Below are 20,649 nucleotides of genomic sequence, written 5' to 3'. Positions count from 1 at the left end.
CTAACTTTTTCCATCCATCTAATCTAACCAATTTCGGTTTTTATCCCACAGTTTTTACTTGTTATGTTTCACTTTTTCACAAACTGTAAACCGAGTCGAGCTCCTTAGGGAGTAGATTCGGTATATAAAATGAAGATTAGATTAGATTAGATTAGCCTTTCATTGTATTTTCTTTTTCCTGTTTGATTAACTTCTTATCCCAGGACAAGCAGGCAGCTATTCTTGACTGATGGGTGACGGCACCGACGGAGCCCCGGTACGGACAATTTTAGAGTGATTGCACTCTAAGAACTTAGAAAGTTCTGGTAGGCCGCACCGCGCACGCGCGAGTGCCTTCCCGCCCGACAGAGGCGCGCGGTCCCCAGTTTCTTAGTTTCCGCGGAGCTAAGAAGACGCGTCTCTCTCAACGGCTGTTGTGAGAGGATTTTTTGTGAACTTCCCGCTCGCGTAAACTTTTTGAGGAATATTATTTCCTTTCCTTTTTTCTTTATTTTCTTTCTTAAAAAAAAAAAAAAAACAAACTTTTTGTTTTTTTGCCTGTTTTTCGGCCTTGCCCCGGCGGGGCCTTTAGCCACCATCGAGGCCTCGGCCTTCGATTTGGCTGAAGCCGTTTTTACATTCATGCCCCCCCAACCCGGCTTCAAAAAGTGCCAGCGGTGTGCACGACCAATTTCACTAACTGATCCTCATAATTGGTGTCTCCAGTGTCTTGGTCCCGACCATCGAGCGTCAACCTGCACCCGCTGTGCAACTTTAAAAAAGAGAACTCTCAAAAATCGAGAGATTCAACAAAAATTATTGTTTGGTGCCGAGATGTCTGATTCTACACCGGCACCGACTTCGGCACCGGCGCAGTCGGCACCCACATCATCGACACCACGCGATACCGCGGCGGTGTCGACTCCAGGTAAGCCGGCTAAGAAGCCTTCCCCGTTGGAGCGTCCTCCGGTCTCGATGGCAGCGAGTCCAATTCTGTCGACCTCGAGGCGCCCACGGAAGCGCTCCGCTCCAATAGAGGTGAGCCCCTCGACATCGGGGTCCTCATCCTCGGAGCGTAGAGCGGCACCGAAGGTACCATTAAAGAAAAAGACGGTACCGGTGCCTTCCCTTGAGGAGCGTATAGCTGCTGTTCTAAAGGAACAACTTAAAGAACAGCTACAGCACCTCCTACCTCCAGCCCTGGCATCGAATTTGCCGGTACCAGTCCGGTCTGAGCCACCGGTACCGATAGTGGACCGTCCTATTTTATCGACGTCCACTCTATCGGTACCGGTACAGTCGGTTTCCTCGGTCTCCATGCCGATTCTGGCGCCGGAGCCGAGAGCTCACCATCAAGCTGTACAAACTTCGGCTCCGGTGCGTACTGTAGCATCTCCCGGTACCGAATCGGGCAGGTCAGGGAAGTCTCTTCACAAGTCCCGGCATTTAGAGCCTTCCACTCCAGAGTCTCGAGACCGGAGTTCTCAGGTTCGAGACCCTGACTTATGGGGTGACTCGGAGGATCCTCTTCTTTCGGAGGGAGAATGCTCTTCTGGTGATGAGGACCCGTCTCTTTTAGAAGCCTCCTCTAAACCAGATGTATCTTCCTTTTCTTCATTTTTGAAGGAAATGTGTAATTCTCTCTCCATTCCTTTGGAGGCTGAGTCAAAGAAATCCAAGGCTTTCCTTGATGCCTTGGACTTTGACCAGCCTCCAAAGGAATACCTTAAACTCCCTCTCCATGATATATTGAGAGAGACGTTTTATAAAAATCTGGAATCTCCTTTAACTATTCCTGGAGCGCCTAAAAAGTTGGATTCCTTGTATAAAGTCATTCCTATTCCTGGGTTTGACAAGCCCCAATTAGCTCATGAGTCCCTTTTGGTTGAGTCCACTTTGAAAAAGTCCAAAGGGGCTAGTGTATATGCCTCAGTCCCTCCTGGCAGAGAGGGCAAATCTATGGACAAGTTTGGTAAAAGGCTATACCAAAATGCTATGTTAGCAAATCGATCAGGAAATTATGCATTCCATTTCTCTTTTTATCTTAAGCACTTAATACAAAATATCACTGCTTTTGAGAAATATCTTCCTGATAGGAAAAAGTCTGCTTTTCACCACACTTGTTCATCTCTTTTACAGCTTCGAAAATTCATGGTAAGATCTATCTATGATACTTTCGAGCTGACCTCCAGAGCCACGGCCATCTCAGTGGCCATGCGAAGGCTAGCCTGGCTTCGTGTTTCAGAACTGGACGTTAATCACCAGGATAGGCTAGCCAATACACCTTGCTTAGGGGATGAGCTGTTTGGAGATTCCATGGACTCCACTACCCAGAAATTATCAGCTCATGAGACCAGATGGGACACGCTTCTTAAAACTAAGAAGCCTCCACCAACTAGGCCCTTTCGTCCACAATCAACCTACCAACATAGATTTGTGGCTCGCCCTCTGCCTCAAACTGCTCAACAACCTAGGCGTCAGAGGCAACAGCGTCCAGCTGCTAGACAACCTCAGCAACAACAGCAGGTAAAATCTACTCCTGCACAAAAGTCTACTCAACCCTTTTGACTTGGTTCTCCAGAACATAGCCAGTCTTCTCCCTCCTACTCAACTTCCACAGCCTATAGGAGGACGTCTTTCTTATTTCATAAGCCGTTGGGAACTTATCACGTCAGATCAGTGGGTTCTGAACATCATCCACCACGGCTACTCTCTCAACTTTCAAACTCTACCTCCTCCAAGTCAACCAAAAGAGTCTGCTTCGCACAATCAGTCTTTCCTTCTTCTCCAGGAGGTTCAATCCCTTCTCCTTTTGAACGCCATAGAGGAGGTTCCTCTAGATCAAAAGGGACAGGGATTCTACTCCCGTTACTTTTTAGTCCCCAAAAAAACAGGAGATCTCAGACCAATTCTAGATCTCCGCGATCTCAACAAATGTTTGGTCAAAGAAAAGTTCAAAATGCTCTCTCTAGCCACTCTTTATCCTCTTCTAAATCAAGGCGACTGGCTATGTTCTCTCGATCTCAAAGAAGCGTACACTCATATACCGGTCAATCTGGCCTCCAGACAATACCTACGCTTCATGATCAATCGTTGTCATTACCAATACAAGGTGCTACCCTTCGGTCTTGCCTCCTCTCCGAGAGTATTCACCAAATGTCTGATTGTGGTGGCTGCCTTCCTGCGATCTCACCACCTTCAGGTCTTTCCTTACCTGGACGATTGGTTGATAAAGGCCAATTCATCTCAGACTGTTCTCCTGGCCACCAACCAAACCATCAGGTTTCTTCAACTTCTGGGGTTCGAGATCAATCTACCCAAATCTCATCTCATCCCCACTCAGAGACTTCAATTCATAGGAGCTGTCTTGGACACAATCCTCATGAGAGCGTTCCTGCCGTCCAATCGTCTTCAAACGCTTCACTCTCTATGTCAACAGGTGCTTCCACAGCGTTCCATCACAGCAAAGCAAATGATGATTCTCTTGGGTCACATGGCCTCCACAGTTCATGTCACGCCTCTTGCACGTCTTCACCTGCGCACTCCTCAATGGACACTAGCTACCCAGTGGTCCCAAGCGACGGATCCTTGCTCACGTCACATATCTGTGACATCATCTCTTCGTCAGTCTCTACAATGGTGGTTGGTATCCTCAAATCTGTCCAGAGGTCTTCTGTTCCATCAACCTCCTCATCAACTAGTCATCACCACCGATGCCTCCCCTTATGCATGGGGAGCTCATTTGAACGAGTTCCAAACTCAAGGTCTTTGGACTGCCCAGGAAAAGAAGCGTCACATCAATTTCCTGGAACTCAGAGCGATGTTTTATGCCCTCAAGGCCTTCCAACATCTTCTTTTTCCTCAAGTTGTCCTGTTGTGCACAGACAATCAAGTTGCGATGTACTACATCAACAAACAGGGTGGGACGGGCTCTCGCCTCTTATGCCAGGAAGCCCAAAAGATCTGGACTTGGGCCGTAAATCACCATCTATTCCTGAAAGCTATTTACATTCAGGGAGAGGAGAATTCCTTAGCGGACAAGCTCAGCAGAGTTCTCCAACCTCACGAATGGACAATAGATCCGGTAACTCTACAATCCATCTTCGCTCAATGGGGCACCCCTCAGATAGACCTCTTTGCAGCTCCGCACAATCATCAGCTGCCCCTATTCTGCTCCAGACTCTACTCACCTCACCGTCTGGCAGCGGATGCTTTTCTCCTCGATTGGTCCAATCTGTTCCTGTACGCTTTCCCTCCTCTGCCTCTCATGTTGAGAACCTTATTCAAGCTCAAGAGGGATCAAGCAACCATGATTCTGATTGCTCCGAGGTGGCCCAGGCAACATTGGTTCTCCCTTCTACTTCAACTCAGTTCCAGGGAACCTTTTCTTCTGCCTCTGTATCCTTCTCTGCTTACTCAGCATCAGGAAACTCTCCTACACCCCAACCTACAGTCTCTGCACCTGACAGCTTGGTATCTCTCGGGCTGACTTCTCATGATACACTCTTGTCTCAGCCTGTTCGTTCAATTCTGGATGCCTCCAGGAAACCGGCCACTCTTCAATGTTACCATCAGAAGTGGACACGGTTTTCTTCATGGTGTTTTCTCCATCATTATGATCCCACTTCCCTTGCAGTGGAGACATTGTTGGATTATCTCCTTTCTTTGTCAGACTCTGGCCTCAAGTCCACTTCAATCAGAGTCCATCTTAGTGCTATAGCAGCTTTTCATGAGCCAATCCATGGAAAACTCCTCTCAGCTCATCCCTTAGTGTCCAGGTTCATGCGGGGTCTTTTTAATGTGAAACCACCTCTTAAAGCCCCTCCTGTGATCTGGGATCTTAATGTAGTTCTTTCCGCTTTAATGAAGCCTCCATTTGAACCCTTGGCTACTGCTTCTTTCAAGTTTCTCACTTGGAAGGTGCTTTTTCTTATTGCTCTTACCTCTGCCAGGAGGGTCAGTGAGCTCCATGCACTAGTGTCGGATCCACCTTTTACAGTCTTTCATCATGACAAGGTGGTTCTGCGTACTCATCCAAAGTTTCTCCTGAAGGTTGTCTCTGAATTCCATCTCAACCAATCCATTGTTCTGCCTGTCTTTTTTCCAAAACCTCACTCTCATTCTGGGGAACAGGCTTTACATACTTTGGACTGTAAGAGGGCTTTGGCTTACTATTTAGACCGTACTAAGCCTCACAGATCATTCCCTCAACTCTTTCTGTCCTTTGATCCAAATAAATTGGGACGTCCTGTTTCTAAACGTACGTTGTCTAATTGGCTGGCAGCGTGCATATCATTCTGTTATGCTCAGACCGGACTGACACTGGAAGGTTCTGTCACAGCCCATAAAGTCCGAGCTATGGCAGCATCTGTAGCTTTCCTCCGATCCACGCCCATTGAGGAAATCTGCAAAGCTGCCACTTGGTCCTCAGTTCATACTTTTACATCTCATTATTGTCTGGACACATTTTCCAGACGGGATGGACACTTCGGCCAATCTGTTTTGCAAAATTTGTTTTCCTAATGGCCAACCTTCCCTCCATCCCTCTTTTATTAGCTTGGAGGTCACCCATCAGTCAAGAATAGCTGCCTGCTTGTCCTGGGATAAAGCACAGTTACTTACCGTAACAGGTGTTATCCAGGGACAGCAGGCAGATATTCTTGCGTCCCTCCCTCCTCCCCGGGTTGGCTTCTTAGCTGGCTTATCATAACTGGGGACCGCGCGCCTCTGTCGGGCGGGAAGGCACTCGCGCGTGCGCGGTGCGGCCTACCAGAACTTTCTAAGTTCTTAGAGTGCAATCACTCTAAAATTGTCCGTACCGGGGCTCCGTCGGTGCCGTCACCCATCAGTCAAGAATATCTGCCTGCTGTCCCTGGATAACACCTGTTACGGTAAGTAACTGTGCTTTATTGTTACCTGCCTTAACTCCCCCTACAATTTTTTTTGTGGTCTAAGGAAGCGTGGAAATATTATATTGTGTATTTTGCTTTTTCTTTTTTGCCTGAAATGTGATGTTTAACATTTATTTCTGCTGTATTATCTGTAGCAAGAATGTATTTTTTTTGTAAAAGTTTGCAAAATTGAATAAATAAATAAATAATAATAAAAAATCTTTAAAAAAAGACTGAGAACAAATACAAGGCTCATGGAAAAGCCCAGGCACAAAATCAACAGGGTACACAGAGGTGGGAGTTTATATTCCCAGCACTGGAGTGACACCTAGCGGACCTATATACTCACCCCTGAGGCAGGCCTCCATCTTTGGGGCTGAAACACGGACCGTGTCGGGTCATCAGCTTGGATCATTCCAATAAAAGGACATCACATTCAGAGTACATTTAAATATGTGTTTCTATTCATGTATTGAATTTATAAGAAATAAAAGATTGTTTGTCACAAGGTTGACATGTTCTATCCTACTCCCCACTCGTTCTCTTTTTCATGTGCTGGACCATCAGAGTGGAATAGACTGTCGGTGTACCTTCATCAACAGAAAGGTTTGTATCAATTTAAGAAAATGTTGAAAAAAACATATTTTCTGTGAGATGAAGTATGCTACTCGGTAATAGTTTTAAGAAAGGTTTGGACAAGTTCCTGGAGGAAATGTCCATAGTCTGTTATTGAGAAAGATACGGGGCAAGCTACTGCTTGCTTTGTATCAGTAGCATGGAATATTGCTACACCTTGGGTTTTGGCCAGGTACTAGTGACCTGGATTGTCCACCATGAGAACGGTCTTACCCAGTAAGGCTATTCTTATGTTCTTATGTTCATTGATTTTTATCTTTCTACAGCACTTTGAAGAGAAGTCTGATAGTTTTTGAATGATATATTTATATATCTTGACATGTTAAAGTGTTTTAATGTGTATGTAATATTTGTTATCTGCTTTGGACAAAAGCAGAATAGAAATAAACTATATCATAAATTATATCATGTGGGCATGATTAAAATTAATGCATTTCAGAATTTGAGGGCCGCAATGGAGGACTTCAGTGGCCGCATGTGGCTCTGGGGATGCACATTGGAGACCACTGCATTAGAGTATTTGGCGCACAATATGAGCACTAACCCGACGTTAGCCCCCTTTTAGTGCTGGCATAAGCTTTGAGCATTGGGCACTCAGGAGCAAATTCTATAAATGGCATCCTGATTGTAGGCAGTGGTAGGTGTCCTACAGCTGTCTAACCAGCAAATCGGGATGCATGTTTTAAAAAAACAAACAAACAAAAAACCCCGAGGCAGGCTGCCTATATTGTAGGCATCTTCGCAAGCCTAGGGAGGCATGTAGGGCCACCTAAGGTTGCCTACGGCTAGGCTTGGGCGTGGTTTTGCCAAGAAGTGGCCTCAGGCGAGCTTAGGCAGCTCTAGGCATCTCCCTAGTGCCGTAATAGGCTCCTGAAATGTAGGCCAGCAAAATGCTGGCTTACATTTCAATTAGATGCAGCCATTGAACTGATCGTGGCAAGGAAATCTCCCAGCTGTGATTAGTTTAGCAGCCTCAGCACGGAACCCATCCCACTGCAAAGTTGGCCAGCAGGATGGATATCCAATCCATCCTGCCGAAAATCCCAAAACAGTCCCCAGCAGGAGGGATGCCCGCTCCTTCCTGACGCAAACCCTGAAATAATCCCTGGCAGGAGGGATTCCCAGTCCCTCCTGCCAGAACCCTCGCCCCCCCCCCCCCCCCCGAGCCAACCCCGGCACCCCGACCCCCCCCCCAAGCCCACCCAGACCCCAGCAGTATCTTTTTTAGTTGGCTGCCCAGAAGGGATACTTACTCTTTCTGACCAGCAGGCCCACCTCCACTGAATGGCGGTCCTTCCCCTTCCCGGTGCAATGTGGGATGCACTGGGGAGGGGCCTAAGGCCCTAATCGGTCCAGGCAATTAAGGCCCCTCCCATAGGTGAAGTCTTAGGCACCTGGGCCAACTGGAATCTTAGGCCTCTCTCCCAGTGCATTCTGGGATGCACTGGGATTGGCCTAAGATTCCGATTGGCCAGATCCCTTAGGCCACCCCAATGGGAGGATTGGTAGGATTAAATTGGTAAGAAGACAATTCATAGGCTATGACAATTGGTAGGATGACAATTGGTAGGATCTTCCTGCCAATTGTATCCTACCAAATGCCGTACCCAATTGTCCTACTGCTAACAATTGCCGTTACCAGTGGCATCGGAAGAGGAGGGGCGCCCCCCTTTCACACACATGGTATGTCTCCACGCCTCCATAGCCTCCCTCCTGATACCCCAGAAACCCCTGACACCACTCTGACATCTCCACACCCCCATGTACCTTTCCCTCTCATGAGTGGTCTGCATACTGGGGTAGAGAGTCCATTGAAGATGATCCTCACAATGGACGGCCCCATGTCAGAAGGCCACGAGGCTCCAGTGCCATCAGGAGAACTTGGAGATACTCTGTGAAGACCATGAATATTTTTTTCATTGATGACTAGAGATGAGACTAGGTCTACCACAGAGATCCTGAGTCCAAAATGGAGTCAATGTAGTGGAAGCACAAGTCATCTCCCACCTAGGGTTACCAGATTTTACATTAGTAAAATCTGGACCGCTAAACCTGCCCCCAGGCCTGCATGTTCAACCCATCCCCACCCCAGTCTCACCCCACAATCCCACCCTAGCCTCCCCCCCCCCCCCGCTGCCTGTTCTCATCAGGCAGGAGGGCATTCGCGCATACATGAATGCCCTCCTGCTCGACACAATTTCGAGGAAGCCTTACAAAACCTAGACAAAGTGCCAGGTTTTGAAAAGCTGTCCAGACTCCTGGACATGTCCTGGAAAAGGAGAACAGGTCCAGAGAAATCCGGGCATCTGGTAACCTTACCCCCACCCCAAAACAGTTCAAGACAGAAAAATCTGCAGGCAAAGTTATGGCAATTGTCTTCTGGGATGATGAAGGACTTTTGCTTCTGGATTTCATGGTACAATCAATCAAGGAGAAAAGACGAGGAAAACACCCAGCAGGCGTGCTGCTTCTCCACGACAATGTGCTGGTGCACATGTCATGACAATCACAGGCTGCCATCCAAGAATCTAGGTTTTAGCAGATGAACCATCCACCCTACAGTCTTGACCTGGCTCCCTCAGATTATTTTCTGTTCTGAGTTTTGAAGAAATCTTTCTGTGGACAGTGGTTTTCAAGTGATGAAGATGTCAAGTAAGCTGTGATGTCTTGCCTCCTTTTAGCCTTGCCTACCTGGAATCACTCTGACCTACAGTCGTGTTGGCCTGTTCAGTTCCTGAGGAAGGGGCTATTGCCCTGAAACCCTGCTGGGTCGAGCCGTGTTAAAAGAGGACTGCACCTTAACTTTGGTCTTTGATCCCAAAAAAGCTGGACTTTCCTTGCTACTATTTGACTACAGCACTTTTATTCAGCTAAGTAACTGGAGGGGCAAGTGACTAATTTTTTCATTCTCTGTTCAGGCCAGTGGGTTAGGCATTCGGGGCTTTGCAGGTCAGTGAACTTTTTGTCTTCCACTTTTATATATATTTATTTATTGCACATTGTTTGCACTTGACTTGCACTTTAAAGCACGCAGAAGCACCCAGATGATGGTGTGTGGTAGGCAGTGAGTGGTAATCTCTGCTCTGTGTTTGCTGGCTTTGCTATTCTAAGCACTAGAGTTGCTCCTTGAGTCGCTCTTTAAAGCTTTCAAACTCACGCTGAGGGTGCTCCTTATCTTAAAAATTTAGATTTTAGATTTGAGGTTTATATATTTTTGGTAGAGTCTAGGGAGTTAACTTTCCTACAATGTCCTAGGGCACGCCTAACTTATATTTTGGTGTCTTTTAAGGATATTTTGTCTTGGGGTTTTTGCTATTGGTTTTAAGATCAAACAGAAGAATTTTTTTTCAAAGGGTTTAAAGTCATTGCAGGAAAAGTGGATGAAGTGTATGGAGCTATCAGGGGACTATATTGAAAAATAAAACAAAACTTTTGGTAGATAAATTATTGAATGTCTCATAGGAGGCATGATGTGACAAGAGAAAAGGTTCTGATGTGGATGACTGCATGTGGCCTATTCACAACACTGATTCTGCTGGTCAGCCACCAGGAGTCTAGAGGATAATGAGGATTTGGGCACACACACACAATAGGAAAGAAGAAAGTGATACCAGATAACGGACCCAAGGGGTAGGGTGCAGAAAAATGGAGACAGAGAGGTGACTTGCAGCACGCTGGACAGCAGAGGGCAGCGGGTAATCCATACCACTGGGCGGTCCATACCACTGGCATTTTGTTGGGCTCACTCAGTGGTAGCTACACCCCTAGCTCACTGGATGGCTGCATTGCTTCCAGTTTCAGATGCCATTTTAGAATGCAAGTTACCATTTTGTCATTGAAAATAAATAAGATTCTCAGGCCAAGGTTCTGGAGAAGGAGGGCAACATTTAGAGAGAACTGAACCAAGAAATTCTACCTTACATTTTCATCATGAAAAATGGAACCATCCCTACAACTCAATGTGCAGAAAATTTTAAATGGCTATTTCTCTTCAGAAGGTACATTGCTGGTATCCTTTTGTGCTTCAGGGCCTGCCTAACCGTGTTCCTGACAATGCTGAGTACAATAATTGATTCTTGAGAGAAAACATAACCTCCCCTAGCAAACATCCTAATCACTAACAGGACCATCTAGAACCATGTAGAGCAATAAATGTCAATTCCAATCTGGGTGCTACAATAGCCATGACATTGCTGAATGTCAAATTAGCCTGGTAGTCTTAATGAGAGCACAGCAGTAACTTCCAAGATGCTTGTTACCACAGAGCTCTGACAGTTTGAGCAACTTGAGGTTCATGAAGAACCTGTTGACCTTGTAGCTCCCAGTCTCAAGAGACAGCAAAATCAACATGCTCTCTGAAGGTAGTCTCCTCCTCTCAGCAAAGTACCTTCTTTGTAACTGCTTGTACTTTAAATCTCCAATTCAATTCCAGCATCTACAATAGCAGCAGCTCGATTTGATTCATATATCCCCCCCACAAGAACTGCATTCAGTTAAGTGCCTGTTAATTTTTACCTGTTGCAATAAAACTGGAGATTGGAACTAGGTTTAGCTGAGTGATTAGCAGTGCGTGGGTACTGTGAGATCACTGACAGGTAGCATGTGCCCCTTCTGTTTCCACTCTCACTGAACCAGCCTCCCAGGCATGCAAACTAAACTAAACTAAACCTTAAGCTTATATACCGTATCTTCTCTATAAATATAGATCTCAACACAGTTTACAAAAATTAAAAGGGAAGTACAGTAGGAGTTGGTGGTAGGGGGAAGCGGAAATTTACATGTTTGAAAATAGCCAAGTTTTCAGGTGTCTTCGGAGTAGTTGGAAAGTGTCCAGGTTACGCAGCTGGGCAGGGAACTTATTCCAGAGCTCTGTAGTTTTGAAGTGAAGAGATTTCCCTTATTTTCCAATGTAGGTAACACCTTTTAGTGAGGGGAAAGACGCATGCAGCTGAAAAGGGATGGAGTTTGTTCCAGCATGTTGCAGTTTTGGGGGGTGGTGGGTGAAGGGTTGGAGTGGGTGTCAGAGGTGAGGAAGGAGTGGTATGAGAAGAAGAAAACATGGTGTGGGAAGCTGTTCTGCATTTTGCCTGCTACGATGGGAGGTGCTGGTGACTGCCATGCACTCCCTCTACTAGGCTTCTCAATTACCACCAGATCAGCTGTTTAGGGGGATTTCTGGAAGTACTCTGGAGATCCGACTAGAAAGCCCTGTAGACTAGAAACAGCTCACAGGTATATATGTGACATCCTAGTTCTATTTAATGCTGAACCTCTCCCACCTCTCCCCCACCCCTAGTTCAATGTTTCTTTCAAGTCAGGCTTTGTCTCTGACATGACCTGTCTAGTCTAAATTCCAGTGGGCACCATTTTCCAGGGTGTTTGGGGCCTTCATGCAGTGGCTGAAAACCTGAAGAGATTTTCATCTATAACTGAAAACTGCAGGCATACATGCATATATTTCTTTACATTATTTTAGCTTTTCCTCATGCCAGGGGACAGGTTTGCTTGTGAAAATACTGCTTTTGTAGAGGCCCAAATGTGATTACCGGTAATTTAGAAGCTCTATCTGCAATTTACGAGGGATCTTCCAAAATTTTTCAGCACTTTTATTTTTTTAAACACTATTTATTAAATATCTCAACAGTAAATTACATCACTTTTTCACACATAGTCCCCCTGTTTTGTGATACATTTTCCTAGCATCCTACTGTGACACGCCCTCTTACCACTTCTCCCATCTGAACCATTTCCCGCAAAATTATTAAAGTGTGGAAACTTTTTGAGGAACCTACTACATGTGCAAATTTCAGCATGTTGAAAACCTGATTTTAGAAAGCAGACATGTACATGTGAAAGCAGGTATTTACATGTATAAATCTGTACTGTGTAGAGTTCTGAACCAAAATCTACATTTGTATTCCCCTTTTCAGAAAGGAAATCGATGTGGATACTTAAATATACCAATATTGGGATTTACTGTTGCTCCTGGGCATGTATACATTTTTCCAGAGTACCTGGTTTGGACACTTCTTTACAGAAGGGATTATGGGAGTTCATCACCTCAATACCCCATTGTTTTTATCCCCCTCAAAACTGGAAGTGTGGTATGATTGTGTCTAAAATGGCAGATACTCATAGGTTGTAAAATATCCTTTTACACATGAATGTATCAGCCCTTATACATTTCCCCACCCCCCTCCCTTTTTACAAAACTATAGCATGGTTTTTAGCACCAGCTGCAGTGATAACAGCTCCAATGCTCATAGGATTCCTATGAGCATCGAAGCTGTTACTACTGCGGCAAACCATGCTATGGTTTTGTAAAAAGGGGGAGGGGGTTAAGTTGCTGAGCTGCCTCTTGATGTTTTCCACATGGACAGTTGTAAAATGACTTACTCCTGTACAGTGGCATACCTAGGGTATGTGACACCTGGGGCCCTTCATTTTTTACACCTCCCCTTGGCCCATCATTTTTTGACATCCTCCCTGGCCCATCATTTTCTTGACACCCCCTCCACGCCCTTGGTACGCCACTGCTACATTTCGAAAAAGGCTACGAAGTTTGAGGGAGCGGCAAAAACGTCCTTTAAGGAACACCCTCCCAATCTGGCTCTATCCCACCCCCTTCGTGACGCCACCAAATAGCGTTCTCAGCCATTGGTCGACCTTGCCTTTTTCTTGGCCGCAGGGGGGGGGGGGGGAGAGGGGGTGGACCGGCAGCTGCGCTGAAGTGCAGGTCCCAGGAGGTTCCAGACCTGGCCGGCTGTGCACCCCCCCTAGGGCATGCACCCTGGGCGTTCTGCACCCCCCTCCCCCCGCCCTTGGTACACCACTGCTACTGCACATTTTATAGAAAGGGTTCTACATCAGCAGATCCTTTCTAAAATACTACTGGAGTTGGACACATCTCAGCCAGGATGTGGCAATTCCAATTTCTATGCCATATTTAAAATGGACTTTTACACATTTGTAAAAAATTAAAACAAACAGAATATGTACACAAAAGCTAACACTTTTATTATATTTTTTTAAATCAAGAAAACTGTTTATTTATAAAAAAACATTTCATTTACCTTACTATTTTGTCTATCTCTGAATACAGTGATTTGGAACACCAACAGCCCATGCTTTTTATACAGGCTAACAAAAAGTATGAACATTGACCAGAAAAATTATTAATAATAATAATAGTAATAAAATAAATAAAAATAAACATAACATCGAAAGGTTTGCTTAATGTTATGAAAACCACAATAGTATTAAAGTGGAAACAGTAATGAGATCAACACAAGATTTAGGAAGCACATTGCTCAGAGTAAAAGAAGCAGTTTTATTAGATGTCTTGGAATAATAAGAAAGTTAGAAATGGCAGAAACTCCGCTGTAGATTCCATAGAAATCATTGCCTCATGTGGCTTTGGAAAAGTCCTGTCTGGTGGCTAATGTACTAGGAGCACTGATGAGATACATTACAGAGCCCCCAGGCCAGTAACTTCTGAAGATAGCCTAAAATGTAGGAACAAAAAGAAGGGAGGAAAAAAAAGCAAAAACAACAAAAAAACTTCTCACCATTAAAAACATAACACATGAATACAACCCGCATTGAACGCCATTTCAGTGCAAATTATCTCACATTTTTTTAGGTTAATTCTAAGCACAGGTACAATATACAGCAGTTTTCTAGAGCTCTTTGAACAGCTGAGGTTCCGTGAATATCCTTTCAAATTTTCTTTTGCTACATTTACAAAACAGAAGTCCCTACACATGGTTAGTCTGGCATTCTGCACAGGATTACACTAGTATATTGGGTGAAAAGAACCAAGGAGCAAACAGAAGCCTAGAATGCACAGAACATGGTATACTGCAATGGTATTTAGCCCTACTATAGAATCTATACACTTTTAAAAATTTTAATGCCATATTTTAGAAAATATTGCTTTTCCAGCCTGTGGTTTTCAATTTTTTTTTCTTTCTTTCTCTTTTTTTGTGTTGTTAGAAAACGTACTCAATGCAAATTTCATCAGGTTAAAAGCTTTGTGTCTCAGGAGCGCTAAAAAGGATAGACATGACAAGTCAATGGGGTCCTGCATTCAGTCTAGTGAGGGAAAAATATTGCATTACTGAGTTAGTGCTATGCAACATAAATGAAATAAATAAACAAACAAAAAAAAAAATCATAGGGTGAATGGACAAACAGAAAATGCAAATAAAAACTAGTTCCAACAGCCACTGGATTTTGGACAGAGCACCAGCCACTACTGTACTTGCCATTTCACTGTCAGCATGAGGAGGATTGTGTTTCTTTTACACTTCCTTCCCCATTACTACTGCTGTGTAGTCAGTGTGGAAGCTTTTCAACAAAGAATATGTTGGCCCCAAATGCCAAGCTACTTCTTTATGCTTATTCAATTTATGACGCATTCACAATTAGCTCAACATGTAATTTGAATCAGTATGGCAATTCCTGCATTGGCGAAGTAAGGGGTGAGGCGTCCGCCCTGGGTGCCATGTTGGTGGGGGCTCCAGCACCCCTCCTCCTCTCCGCTTCCCCACCTCTTCCCACTCCTCCCCTCCCCTCGCCAAGCCCACCCCCCTCTAGTTCACCACCATGAGCAACAACTTCAATGTGCTCTTCGTGAACGCCTAGCTCTCCTGCTGATGTCACTTCCGGGTGCCACGCATAGGAAGTGATGTCAGAGGGAGAGGCAGCAATGGGGTTGCCAGGAGCACGTTGAAGTTCTTGTTGCTCGCGGCGGTTAAAAACGAGAGGCATGGGGAAGGGGGCGCGTGCAGCAGGAGGGAGTGGGGAAGGAGCGGGAGCAGAGATGAAAATGGGGGAGGGGCACCACCACCCGGGCGCCTCTCACCCTCGCTATGCCACTGAATTCATGTTTTTAAATCAACCTGCTTGTGGAAAAGTGGCATCATGGGTTCTAAGCTCAGAACAGAACCCATAACCTAGCACACAAGGTTTTCCTGTGTACAAATGGGGTCAGAGGTCACAATGCTGTTTTCTCTTTCTCTTGGTTTGTGTTTAAAACTTGATAGATTTGGTGGATGGAATAATAAGAAAGGGCAAATATACAGTCCTCCATGGTTATGCATTCTTCAGAGACTGGGATGTCTTTTATTGGCCAGGCATAAAGATTATCTCAAGATAATGATGCACCTGACCTTACTAGACCACGAGGGACCCTACTTTGGAAGCAATTATGTCAGATCTGAAGAAAGGACCTCTGTGGTCTCGAAAGCTCGTGCCCATGACCTGTGCCGCTTTTTCATTTTGATCCAATGGCACGTATTACAAACCCGTACAGAATCCAGTTTTCTCCAGGACTAATATGACAGCTAGAACTCTGCATTCCATAATGTTGAATGAGGAAGTCAAAGTGTTTTAAATCAAAGCATTTCTGTATAATGTAGATCACTAATGAGGGGGCTGTGGACAGGACTGTCGAAGATATCGGGGCATCACGTTTCCCCCACTTATATTTGATGTAGCTATTATATTTCTGCATGCAGTGTCTTTTTCATAGTCATGCAATCAGGATTTGTGCAACTGGGGAAGCTATTGTGTTCTGGCATGCTAATTCTTGATACAGTATATGAGCTTTGCACCTATGAGTTATTGAAGGGACCTTGTAAAATAAGTGAGAGTTCCATTTTGATAATTCTGTCATGGTGATGTAATTTTATCTGATGTATGTTCAGTTTGTTACTGTTTTATGTACGTTAATTTTGTACACTGCTTTGATTTAAGGCGGTATATAAATTTTTTAAATAAATAAAACATATTTTCTGTACCTTAATACTTCACCAGGGAAATATCAGGAGCACCCAGACCCACGAAAAGCCACTGGAGATCACTGAGATTTTAGTTCCGGAAGTCATGTACAAAAGCTTGTGCATCACCTAACGCTGACGGAATATCCTCTCTGCCTTGTAGCCATCATGATGCTACAGTTATAGTTTTGAAAGAGTCAAGCATAATTTAAAACGCGCCTATCCATCTGGGGACGAGAAAAGCAAAGAACCCAGATGACTGCGCAAGTTCCAAACACAGGACAGTGTAGGTTCACCGGAGGGAAGAGCACAAGAGAGTAAATGAATTTACTTAAAGCAGTTTGTAAGAAAACCAGTCAAGGAAGTGAATCTAAAAATTGCACAGTTCGGAGAATATAAGCCGGCACAGTGCCTCTTTTGTGCTTGCCCTTCTGGTTCTTGCCTGTTACACTGTGGGCTCCTTTTATTAAGGTGCGCTAACATTGTTAGCGCACGCTAGCCATGCGCTAAACGAAAAATACTAACGCAAGCTCTAGGGAAGCGTTAGCGTTTAGTGCGCGGGGCATTGTAGCGTGAGCTAAGTGCGCGCTAAAACCGCTAATGCACTTTAGTAAAAGAAGCCCTGCGTGTGCGAGGGCAAGGGGCACCTCTTTCATCTCATCTACCATAGTTGTTACTGTTACAGCCACACTGTTTGCAACTCAGATGATGAATTTTGAAATGGAAAAGATCTGAAACTATTCTATTAATAGAAACAGAGTAAGAAATATATTGCATGTTGTCTTTATTTTTTTCATGCAAAAATCTGTTTCTTCTGGGACCCTGCTTCACTGGGCATGTAATAAGTTCTCAGGAGCTACATAACCCCTCCAACTAGCGCATTACCATATCCTCCCTGTCTAAAATACAGTGCCTGCCATACATTGTCACTTAAGATTACCACAATGAATGGCATTTACCAATAAATTGTGATCAACTTAGGTGGCTAATAAGTAGTGTTCTGCTATGATTTGCTCCATAATAAGATTCTCCTGCTATTACAACTCAGATCATTCCACACTGCATGCAGGCTAAAATTGTCATCTGATAAGCACATTACTGGCTTATTATCCTCCAGATACCCACACAAATTTCTCTCTTCCACGAAACAACATTTTCTGAGGTTTAAAATGCTTCCTACTCTTTATTTGTTCTTGTTTAAAAAAAAAATTAAAATTGTCCTGCTCAGGTTTTAGTGCTTAGCAGCTTGTATCTATTTTCTAGATTTTTCACTATCCTATTTATATATTTATGAATTTGAATTTAGCTGATATCACTTTGAAATGTAGCTATAGAGCAGTGGTCTCAAACTCAAACACTTTGCAGGGCCACATTTTGGATTTGTAGGTACTTGGAGGGCCTCAGAAAAAAATAGTTAATGTCTTATTAAAGAAATGACAATTTTGCATGAGGTAAAACTTTTTATAGTTTATAGATCTTTCCTTTTGGCTAAATCTTAATAATAAGAACATAAGAATAGCCTTACTGGGTCAGACCAATGGCCCATCAAGCCCAGTAGCCCATTCTCACGGTGGCCAATCCAGGTCACTAGTACCTGGTCAAAACCCAAAGAGTAGCAATTTTCCATTCAGAATCCTAAAGAGTAACAAAAGATTCTGGAACCCCAAGGAGTAGCAACATTCTATGCTACTGATCCAGGACAAGCAGTAGCTTCCCCCTTGTCTTTCTCAATAACAGGCTATGGACTTTTCCTCCAGGAACTTGTCCAAACCCTTCTTAAAACCAGCTACGCTATCTGCTCTTACCACATCCTCTAGCAACGCGTTCCAGAGCTTAACTATTCTGAGTGAAAAAAAATGTCCTCCTATAGGTTTTAAAAGTATTTCCCTGTAACTTTATCGAGTGTCCCCTAGTCTTTGAAATTTATAGCTAAAGAGACATATGATCAAGAAACTGTTTTATTTTACTTTTGTGATTATGATAAACATACTGAGGGCCTCAAAATAGTACCTGGCAGGCCACATGTGGCCCCCGGGGCACAAGTTTGAGATCACTGCTGTAGAACCTGATTGGATGAGTATATTATATTCCTGCTGCTTCTCTAGACACCTTCTCTCCTTTCCCCCATACACCAGATGCAATTCTCAGTAAAAGCTCACCTTAAAAACACCTTAATACTCAATTTATTGTCCATTATTATAACTAAGTCTTATCTAACAGCTATGTAATATAAATGCTGTAATACTTATGAATGTTGACCGTTAAATAATGTAAGTTAAATGCTTAAAAAACTAGATGACAAAATGTGGATGGGGAAACAAGAAACCTGACTCACTCCGTAACATGTCATAAGCAGAGGAGGGAGTTGGATGCCATTTTGATATTTTCTTTTCAGGGACCCTACTCTGCTGTCAAATTCTGCAGCAAACATTTCACAACATTTGGGATCTGCAGCAAGAAAGTGGTAGGTGGCACTGACTCACTCAAGGCCTGTTACCAATTCCAGGCTGTCTGGAAAGGATGAGCCCATCCTGGTTTTACTTCGTACCACCTCTGTGTTTGAAATTTAGTTTTATTTAAAAAGAAAGAGTTACATTAATCTAAAATGCTGTAAGTCCAGGACTGGCCCACCCTCTTCGTTTTAACCAGGAAGCACTGGATAAAAGGGCACATTCCCAAATTTGTGACTGAATTGTTGATTGAATAAGGCCCCACTAAATGTTACTCGTAGTAAGCAGGACATGCCAGCTCAACTTTCACTAAATAAATGATAAGCTGTTGGAACTAGTTGCTATTTTCGCATTAATAGTCATGGCAAGTGGAAGACCAATTTGAATCAGTTAACAATTAACACTGGCAATTTAACACAGAAAAAAAAAGACTCAAAAATTATGCCATATTGTTTCCTTCATGACTATTCATCTACCACATAATCGTGGTAGAGCTTGGGAAAACTTGCATTTTTAATAATTTTTTTCTCACATCCCTTCAATATGGAGCAAACTTCTGACGGTCAGATTTCTTAACCCCACTCGTCGATGGAATTTTGGCAGTATAAGCGGGTAAATTCCCTGTGGCCCCCGCAGCGGCCGCAGCATTTAGTGCCAGGAGTGGGACTTTCATGCCAAGCAGACTGGAGACGGGAACGGCATAGTGGGAAGTTGATAAAGGGGGAGGGGTACTGATGTTGGCTGCGGAGGCAGCGGCCACTGCCGCCACCACAGCCATAGAGGAAGGGGTGGAGGTAGGGGAGGCAGACTGAGAGAGGTTCATGTTGAGGTCAGCGGGGTTCGTGACGGAAGCAGTCTGGGTGCTGACTTTAGCCATCTCTAAGCTGCAAACGGAAGAGAGGAAGAGGAATGAGAGGTTTGGAAAGGTTAAGCAAGGGTCACAATGGGGCATAAAGGAAGGCGGAAAGGGGAGAAGGGAAGGAACAATGGAAGTAGGGAGAGCAAACACAAAAGGGTGGGATCATATTCGGTGACAAAAGGAAAAGGAACCAAGAAATGGTGGGAGGGAGAAAAGGAGAGAGAAAAAGAGAAAAAAAGGAAAAAAAATGAGGGTCAAAGGAGGAACATGTTATGTGTTAAAGAAGAGAAATAACAAAAGGGTATTTCATGATCTGATGATGAAACATCACTACAATTCTGCTGTCAACTACACTTTCCGCTATACATCAATGACAGAAATAAATCTAATAAGCAATGTGAATAATGGCAAAAGATGGAAAAGAAAAACAAAGCTAAACAAAAAGGGAACTTAAAAATAAACAGTGATGTTTACTCCTCCACACTGAAATGTTTACCTTAGAAAAAAACATTATCTAAAATTACTTTTTTCTCAGCTTCCTAGTGCTTGGCGCATGTTTCTAATGGTGAGGGATTAAACACTGACTTGCACCTGGGTGTTCAAACTAATAATACAGTATTATGTAAAGCTTGTCTCATTTTACTCAAATTAGAGAAACCTGAACAGGATGTTTTGGTCCCGGCGTCATGTGGATTTTCATCATGTGCAGCAAAAGTACATTTCACCAGTAGCATTATTTGGCCTTTATCTAAGTTCACCACATGACTTCAGAAAAAGGAGGACAGATTGAGACATCTGGGTTTTACTTCCACTGAAATAATGGAAGTAAAACCCAGTTATCTGGAGCCAAACGCCAAACCCTACCTTTATCACATAATTTCAACCCCGGAGGTCAGTTTTAAAAGAAAGGGCTTGCTCAGTGGAGATATGCCATTGGGTTAGTTCTATGTTCTCTTATGAACAACTTAGGAACTTCCTTTACTGAAAGGGTTTCTACTATTTGATGTGTCCCCACAGTAGACAGCTGTACAGAACTAGCCCTTGGATTACAA

The 20,649-nt window shown here is 44.0% G+C and overlaps 1 protein-coding gene across 6 annotated transcripts in view; it reads right to left on the bottom strand.

The window, feature by feature from the left end:
- Positions 1 to 13,500: 13,500 nt before the first annotated feature.
- Positions 13,501 to 20,649, bottom strand: part of LOC117353978 (poly(rC)-binding protein 3-like) — a 342,700-nt gene continuing 335,551 nt past the window's right edge. For 4 of the 6 annotated variants that reach the window (XM_033930638.1, XM_033930637.1, XM_033930639.1 and 1 more), the window contains one exon: positions 13,501 to 14,011. In XM_033930638.1, the coding sequence (XP_033786529.1) occupies positions 13,975 to 14,011 (37 nt within the window). In that variant the 3' untranslated portion in view covers positions 13,501 to 13,974. Of the gene's footprint in view, positions 14,012 to 18,228; positions 19,623 to 20,649 lie in introns of those variants that run through there. The other 2 variants (XM_033930640.1, XM_033930641.1) reach the window with 2 other exon arrangements.

Source organism: Geotrypetes seraphini, chromosome 2, assembly GCF_902459505.1.
Source record: "Geotrypetes seraphini chromosome 2, aGeoSer1.1, whole genome shotgun sequence".
Taxonomy (NCBI): domain Eukaryota; kingdom Metazoa; phylum Chordata; class Amphibia; order Gymnophiona; family Dermophiidae; genus Geotrypetes; species Geotrypetes seraphini.
The sequence above is the reverse complement of the archived record's forward strand: the minus strand, read 5'-3'. Positions and strand labels throughout refer to the sequence as shown.